Genomic DNA, 9,093 nt, shown 5'->3' on the forward strand with positions numbered 1-9,093 from the left:
TATTGAATCGCCTAATGACCCTGTTTAGTTTGTGAGACCAGACTTGCTCATAAGTTACAAGGCTGCAGATTCATGAGGATTTGGATCTGTAGGAGAGTAGAAGTGCAGGTGCTAACAGAGAAAACTTTATCCACCAGCCACAGCACATGAAACCTTCAGCATTGTAGGATAAAATCTGACAGAAAAGTGTAGCTGCTGATGTCAAAGATTTTCTCCATCAGCAACTGCTGGTGCATAAACTTTCAATTTTGAAGAATAATTGCTAAAAATGATCTTAAATCCATTTTCCCTCCCAGAAACCTACAAATTATACCAGATTTCCTCCGAATTCACCTGCCTTCCATATTTTGTGTAGATAGACAATATTTTGTAAAAGTGATCAGTCAGCAATGACAGGTCACATTGCCAAGGACAAATTTCAGCCAGAACTCAAAAAGAGAAAAGTAGTTGTAAAGAGGAAATGGGGGAAAATACATAGAAAATTCAAGGGGCATAAAAACTGAAATTTCACCCCAAATGACTATCTACTTCTAGAGAAAAACAAACATTTTACATTTTAAGTCCATTTAACAGTGCAACCCTAGCTATGGTGTGTCTACCAGCTAGTTACACAACTACTCAAAGTACTTTTTAAAGAAAAGTATAACATGGCGTTTTAGCATGTTAGCTACGTATTTAAATGCCTAGGTAGTGTGTCAAATTTAAAATACCTTCCTGCCAAAATGAACAAGTAGAAATTAAAAGAAAAAAAATAAAATTGTAGTTAATCTAATCTTTCAAAGTTTAGATTTGTATGACAGACGCTGTAGCAGATGTCGACAGTAGGCTGAATATTAAGGATTTCTTTTAAAACAGTAACATTTGTGTCTTTTAATCCTTTTCATGTAAGTTTTAAATAATATACATTTACTTGTGCAGGCTCTGTAAAGGCAACTAAGACTTTCATGGAGGGGGATATTTTACTCAAGAAATCATGATCTGAACTAAACTGCTGAGAACAAACACGGCAAACATGAAGTGACATTGAAAATAAAATGACACAGACCCCTTAGCAAACTCCTGTAGATTTTCTGGATGTATGTTGTAAGGAATACAAGTTTGGGAGATCTTTCTTCACAACAATGTTTGTTTTGCATTGTCAATTTCTTCAAATATTAATTACATTTTTATTATACCTTAATATGGCATTTTTTAGACTAACTGGTTAAATCTCAATATGGAAATGAACTCCAGGTGAATCATCTTCCAGAGATCTGAATTAATGAGATAGTAATGGCTCATCAAAATATATTTATTTATTTATTTATTTTATTTTAGAAAACTTGCACTTGTTTCAGTTATTTTATACATGTCGGAATTTAGTAAAAAGAATTTTAGTCACATTTTATTTAATATGGAAGATCTGTCAAAATTTCTAATGCTTGAAAAGTAATAGAATACAGGGATTTTTTCATTTTGGTACCTATAGATGGGACGGATGTTCTCTATATAGCAGGCAAATTTTCATATTGCACCCATTTGTGTATTTTATAATACTTAGTCCTGCCACGAGTGCAGGGGACTGGACTAGATGACCTCTCGAGGTCCCTTCCAATTCTATGATTCTATATTGTAACACACAACTCTACTTGATTTTTAATACAAATGCTTCAGTCTAGCACAAAGCTAATGACTTCAAATCTTTCTTTTAGTTTCCAATATATATTTTAGCTATAGGTCCTAAGATTGTTTCATACTAATATATTTCTAGTCCAAAATTCAGTATTATGAAAAAGTGTTCATTATGAAATTGTTCATTATGAAAAATTGTTTTAGAAATCTGAAATTAATTTAAATTTTGCTTTAAAGATTGATCTTTAGTTTGTGTTTAATTTGTTCACATTGATTTTTGGTAGTGTAGAGCAAACATATAGTATATTGAATAAAATGAACTGTTACCCTGTGAGTTAAGACATGCAAATCTTACTCATGCAAATTGCATTGACTTAAACTACCCACACTGGTTTAAAAAAAAAAAAAATGTATTCACCCACCAATTAACATGGTGATGATGATGAAAAAAGTGAATAAATTCTCTGTTTATGGCTAGATTTTTATTTTAAAGGTGATGCTTTTTAGTGATTGTTTCATTTGAGACATTATAATTTGATATTTGCTCTGTTTCTGTGAGTAATTTTGTGAGGACATTTTTATTGCCCTTGTGATATCTCCTATTGAAATTTCTATCATTTATAATCTAGGTGACTGTGGAGACCATGTCGTCATAATAAACACGAGACACATTGCATTTTCTGGTAACAAATGGGAACAGAAAGTATATTCTTCTCACACAGGGTAAGTGTTCCATGATTTGATAGTAAATGCTCAAAGAAGTTAGTAGTAGAGATTGATGCTGAAGTCCGTTTTGCTTAACTATAAAATGTGAATTCAAAGGAAATTCCTCTTATGTGGGTTATAAATCTTGTGTTCTGTTAAATGTCTCTGTCCACCCTGGCACAATATGTATTGCTAGGGAAATAATCTGAGATACAAGATGTCAGAAGAAGGCATAAGTTAAATTTGCCTAGCAAAACAATCTTACTGGATGGAGGTGAAGCCAAAGAACAGGAATATCATTTTAGTTAAATAGCAAAACGGATTTTTTTTTTTTTTGGGTCTAAAACACTAAAAAAGCCAACTAAACAAAAACCAACAATTTAAGAGGAGTGCAGAAGTCATCTTGAGTTATGTCAGTAGACCAAAGGGCAAATAGCAAGATCAAGATCATTTTCCAGTGCAAACGGTTTAACTGAATAAAGATAAAGAAGGCATTTTGATGTTAACAAGATTACATCTGAGTGATTTAAACCTCTCTAAAAATCACTGAGAAAACTTTTAAGACATGAGGTATTATGGAGACAAAATTGATGTATATGCTTCAGTAATGGTTATTTCCCAAGCTTCTGTATTTAGCACTGGCAGGAATAATTTGTTTCTGGGTGGAATTCTAATCAGTCAGTCACAGCAAATAAGAACAGTTGCTCCCATGTTTCTAACATGACCATGGTAGTTGGTTTATCTCTAATTATTAAAATAGATCTATTCTGAAAATGAATAAATTGTATGGAAAACATAAAAGTGGAGTTGAGGGTGTTAGTAGAAGGAGGGAATTGTAGTAGTATTGAAATAACTGCAGTTTTCAGTGAATATTCTAAATGTATTACATGTACTGACAATATTGATATTTTCAGTTCTTAAGATTTTATGAATGGAGCTGATCCATTGAAGTAATAGAAAGTCCCCCATTGACTTCAATAGGCTTTGGACCAAATCCATAGTTCAGATCAGTAGTTGGAAAAAATACCAAATTTGTAGGACCTGATAAGATTTATAACAGCAGTAAACCCATCATCTTCCCCCATAAAGCTTACAGTCTAGGTAAATGATAACTTGTAACAAGTGGACAAGACAAACAAAAGGGGATTGAGGAACAGAGGGCAAGGTAATGAGAATAAGCTGTTTGTTGGGATAATAGCTTGCGCATGATGTAATTTGCAACCTGCCTAGCTGTGATCAGCTGGCAATTTTTATTTTATTTTTTTAGTTCAAACCTTTCAGCTTTGTATACTGATCTGCTTGGATCCATGAAAGCCATTTATGTAAAATTTATAATACTCAGGTAACATGTTACAAATATAATTCAACAATGAGTAATAGTGAAAAAGTGTTTACAGAATCAAACACTGTATTTGAAAAAAAATCTTTGTCTTTTTTAACTGTTTTATTTTGTTTCCCTGTCTTAATATTAAATATGTTCTTTGGGTGTTTTTTAGTTATCCAGGTGGCTTAAAACAAGTGACAGCAACGCAACTTCACCTAAAAGATCCAACAGCAGTAAGTAACCTCTTTTTCATTTTAACTTTTGCTTTCCTTAGTTAGTTTAGGGGAACTATTTCATCATATTGACTTGCTATTCTTCTGATGGACAAAAAACTGAATCAAGCTCTTCCATTTGCCCTTTCACCAAACCTTACTTAAAAAAAAGAGAGAGAGAGAGAAAAAAAACCCTCTAGTTACTGCAAAGGTGGAAAATAGAAATTTTGGTGTTTAGCTTGTAGTTGGGATCTCCTGACTGACCAGCTACTCTCTTCTCCATTGTATCACTCCTTTATTGTGAGTTCTGTCTTCCCCTTCCCACCTTTTTCTTCATGTATTCACTCTTTCACCTTCTCCTCTATGCTCTCTCTCCTCTTTGGTGGGGGTTCAGTTCAGCTCATGCTTAAATGCTCTCCTAAATAGGGATACTTTACTGAATTGGTGGCCTAAATCTGTGTCATCGTGTCTGTTTCTCCTCATGCCTTATCTTTCTACGTTCCTTCTTTCCTCTTTGTTTTTTGTCCTTTTCCCTGATTTTTCTCTCCCTCACTCCTCCTGTGGTGGCCTCCCCAGCCATATGGTATAGGACACTGGTGAGCCACCTGCAGGCCACATGCAGCCCATCAGGGTAATCTGATTGCAGGACGCAAGACATTTTGCTGACATTGATCGTCCGCAGGCATGGCCCCCAGTGGTCGTGGTTCTCTGTTCTCGGCCAATGGGAGCTGTGGGAAGCGGCGGCCAGCACGTCCCTGCAGCCCACCGCTTCCCGCAGCTCCATTGTCCGGGAACGGCGAACTGGGGCCACTGGGAGCTGTGAGGGGCCGTGCCTGCGGACGGTCAACGTCAGCAAAACGTCTCGCGATCCACAATCAGATTACCCTGATGGGCTGCAGGTTGCACACAACTGGTATAGGAACACTGTTTATTCTTTTCAAATACAGCCAGGTTTACTGGTTAAAGTGAATTAGAATTCTGCTCTTCTTGAGGTGGGTGTATCAGACCGAGTGGGGAGTACTCTGCTTCTTACTCTTACATGCACTTTAGACAGCATGAGAAATGGAGTGCGGACCAGAGATCCTTCACCAGAAGAACTCCCTGCTGTGGGAATAATGCTCCTACACTGTGGATTACCATTTCCAACCTACTACACAAAACTAGAATAACATACGGGGAACTAGTCAAGAGGGTAAAACAAGTTAATTTAATCAAAAATCAGTGAGATGGTAACTACTGTGAAACTAATGTGTTTTGTATTAACCTTTAGTATGGAGCTAAAGTGTTACAATTTTAAGGACAATTATTTCAACAGAATATTTATAATGCTGTGCTTTGTAGCTAAAACTCTGGTTCACATTATGCTATTCAAATGGGCAAATCAAGGTTTTTAACTTGGTTCATTTTTGACTGACTGACTTCAGTTTTAAAGATTTGACCCATTTCATAAATCACCCACCTCAAGCCAGTTTTAGCAAAGTTGTACATTGCTTAATAATCCTAGTCCTTCCTTAGCAGCCAGAGGGAATAGTGCTGATTTTAAAAAGAGAGTGCAAGACAGTACACCTGCATCTCTCTTGCAGTGAAATTCAACAGTGGATTCTACTGATTGATTTTTAGCTGTTTTTCAATGGTATATCCTGAACATACGATGTATCCAAGAACTGAAAAATGTTGATCATGTTGAACTTGGGCCCCTGGGTAAAATCTGGGTTCAGTGTGTAATGCATAAACAGGATACTACTACTTCTGCTGAGGGAGAAGATTAATAGGTATTAATTGATAGCTTAATATTATTGATTGCCAAGATTTTCAAAAAATGGAACCCTAACTGGATTTAGGCATTTAACTTCTGGTTCCTATTTTTGAAAATCTTGCCTGCTCTGGATATATAGATATGCGCTTTGTGACACTAACTTGGGAAAAACATATTGGAATCTATTCCCTTGCTTTTACTGAGAGTTGTGGACATGCAGCGCTTCTGAGGATTAGACCCTGAGGGTATATCTACACTGCAATTAAAAACCCACGGCTGGCTCATGCTAGCTGACTCGGGCTCATGGGGCCCTGTTTAATTGCGGTGTAGACGTTTGGGCTCAGAGTAGAGCCTGGGCTCTGGGACCCTGTGAGGTGGGAGAGCCCAAGCCTGGGTGTCTGCACTGCAATTGACCAGCCCCTTAGCCCGAGCCAAAGTCAGCTGGCATGGGCCAGCCACAGGTATCTAACTTCTATATAGACATACACTAAGACACAAATCCATTAGGGCCTGATTAAAAGCCTAGTGAAGACAATATAAAATTCCCATTGACTTCAAAAGGATTTGGCTCCAGGACATTTATATAACTAATTTAAAAACACTTGATCTAATTACACCAGATGATGCCTCTGTTGAAATATTATTGTTTGTATTGCAGTACCATCTAGGAGATACAGTTATGGACCAGGATCTTGTTGTGTTTGGCACTGTACATATACAGACCAAAAAGACAGTCACTGCCCCCAAAGAGCTTTGCTGCTTGTAGTCAGTTGTCTAATTGTACTCAATTAAAGCAAAACAAAAAAGCACTTAAAGAGGAGGCTCTAATATATCTGTACTGACTTCCTAAACTATTATTAGTTCCATGTCTAAAATGTCTCTACTTTACCGTTTATGTTTGAACTTCAGATATTAGTAGCTGTACAGTGGGAGGCACTATAGCCTAATTTATTTGCAAGGGCCTGAGAACTGAATCCCTTCTGGCATTCACTCTGAGTTTTGCTTTTCTTGCCAAACTCCCATTGTTCCCAGAGAAATTCATCTAAGACAAATTCAAAGCATTACCAATAGTTAAAACATGTTTGACAAAGACTCCAGCAAATGGTGATCGAATTCAGAACTTCATCTTATTTAGCGAGAAAGGTGTTCTTGTGTAACAACCCTCTAAAAAAACTCTGGGGAATTAACTCACTCTGTGTTCAAAGCAAAAAATCTAATTTGATGGTTAGAGAGATCAGGAAGAGATCTGATTTTCGTTTTTGTCACGTTAATAATTTAGAATAGTAGATGGTAGTTTAGTATGTCAAATATTCTGTCTGTGTAGCTATTCTTTTAGATCATTCTGATCTTGATAAGTTTAGTGTACCATGATGGCGTAACAAGCAGTTTATCTGCAACCTGTACAAACAGTGACATGACAAAAAATAATACAGTTAGCTGAATGTGCATGAAACTGTTTCTGTGAACAACTTGGATGTGTATTCTAAATTTTTTACCTGCATTTCACAGACAACAATATTTTGTAACTACATGAAATGGCAAGGATGAAAGGCAGAGTGGTCTAGTGGCCCAAGGACAGGACCTGAATTATAGGAAAAATCTATAAATACTACAAGGTTATACGCCATATTGAGTTGGTTCTGTGATATTCATTTATAGTTAAGAATCTATCAAGATTAGCCTCTGGTAAATTTAACTTGAACAATATTTTTGGAAGTGGAAATCTATGCTAATTCACCCTTTATTTTGCTATAGTCTCTAGATATTTAAGAGGAAATTTCATACTCTAGATGTAATAAAGGCAGCCAAGAAAGATTTTTTTTGTCTCAAAGGAGAGTAGAAACTCTTTACCCTCCACATTCCATTAGCCCTCTTTTTTTCCTAAAACTGTGTCCCTATTACCCGCTCACTTCTTTCTCTGCCTGCTCCTGCCCGTACTTCTCAGTTCCTCTCCCTCCTCTTTTTCCTAGCTTTGATCCCTTATTTCTTTCATTCTCTGCCCTTATATTTTTTGCCTCTCTGCTCTTCCCATTGTCTCTTTACTTAACCATACTTTTTTTTTATTATTATTTGGATGGTCCCTCCCCTGCCCAAACATTGACATTCTCCATGCTGCTTCAATACAAGGTCTTGTTTAAACAACGTATTCTAATCAATGCTTCACTTTGTATTCCTTGCTATGTCTATACAAGTGCAGAACACAAACCTGTTATTACAAAGTAACTAAATTATAGCATGATCTCGTCAGAATTAGTATGAAAATGTTTTATTAAACCATCTATCAGTAAGGTTAGCAAGTTCAACAAGAAAAATCCTATTTATATTCTATCCACTTGCACAAATAGTATGAATAAGTATTCTTTAGCTAGCAAATATATAAATTATTTCAAAGCTTCTAAAACATTTTTAATGCTAAATAGATGTGCTGCCTGTAATTAGCAAACTATTTGCTTTCACTTAACATGGTAGAAGTTATTTAAATTTAAATGATTAAACAATGAATAGTATTACATATTAAACAGTATTAAACTATTAAATGTATTAAACAGCGATTTGTCAGTACTTTTGAAATTATTAACTGTCACAGTTGGGGTGTGGGCAGTCAGGACTAGTGGGTGGAGCCGGAGTCAGCTCTCGTCAGCCACAGGTCAGAACTGGAATCAGAAGCCAGGAACCAGGCCAAGGGTCAGAGCCAAAATCAGAAGCCAGGAACCAAATCAAGGCGAAGGAGCAGGATCTGTCATAGTAGCTGGCTGGGGATCCACCTAGTTGTACGAATAACTTCCTGGTATCCCCTCCAGTGTTAACAATTCCCTTGTTACACATGGAGTAAGGGATATTCAAAGAGGCCTGCACATCCCAGAGCCTCACAGTGAGGCACTCAGATAAGATCACAGGAGTTCTAGCTTCTAGTGCTATTCTCAATACATATGTTTTTTCAGGGGGCATGCATGGGGGCAGGGAGCAGGGGCACGCCCCCAATTCCCCCCCCCCCCGGTAATTGATGAGGGTACAGAATTCCTCCGGCCCTGGAGGCACAGAACATGCCCCTCCAAAAGCAGTCAAATTTAAATGCCAGTGCAAGCCTCTGTGTTCTGGTTTTGGTAGGAGCCACAGAGAAATGGCAAGTTAAAGCAGCAAGTGATCAGCCTGCCTTCATTTTACACCATTCTGATGCATGGCAGACCTAATTGGCTCTAGAGGAATTGCAACAGATGGTCAGAGTAAGCAAATAAATTGTTCTCTTAATTCTCTGGATAAGAAGTTTTAATGACTCTTAAATTGGCCCTTCAAGCTTTAGAGAAACAGTGATGGAGTTGGCTTGAGGCAGAGCAAATCTTTCACATTTCAGAGGAATTCTACTGGGGAAAGCCAAATGAAGCAAACAAGTTTCTACTCTATATTCTGAAACAGCCCAAGTGGATCTCAGACATCTTAATCTGTGTCACCCTTTTACCTTCAATCTTAACCTATTTCCAACACTT

At 37.0% G+C, this 9,093-nt stretch overlaps 1 protein-coding gene across 2 annotated transcripts in view; it reads left to right on the plus strand.

Moving 5' to 3' along the window:
• The window catches only part of MRPL13 (mitochondrial ribosomal protein L13), a 48,390-nt gene that overhangs the window by 10,442 nt on the left and 28,855 nt on the right, over window positions 1-9,093 (plus strand). For both annotated transcript variants that reach the window (XM_065398621.1, XM_065398622.1), the window contains exons 3-4: window positions 2,241-2,334; window positions 3,813-3,873. In XM_065398621.1, the coding sequence (XP_065254693.1) occupies window positions 2,241-2,334; window positions 3,813-3,873 (155 nt within the window). The remainder of the gene's footprint in view (window positions 1-2,240; window positions 2,335-3,812; window positions 3,874-9,093) is intronic.

Source organism: Emys orbicularis, chromosome 2 (genome assembly GCF_028017835.1).
Source record: "Emys orbicularis isolate rEmyOrb1 chromosome 2, rEmyOrb1.hap1, whole genome shotgun sequence".
NCBI classification, from domain to species: domain Eukaryota; kingdom Metazoa; phylum Chordata; order Testudines; family Emydidae; genus Emys; species Emys orbicularis.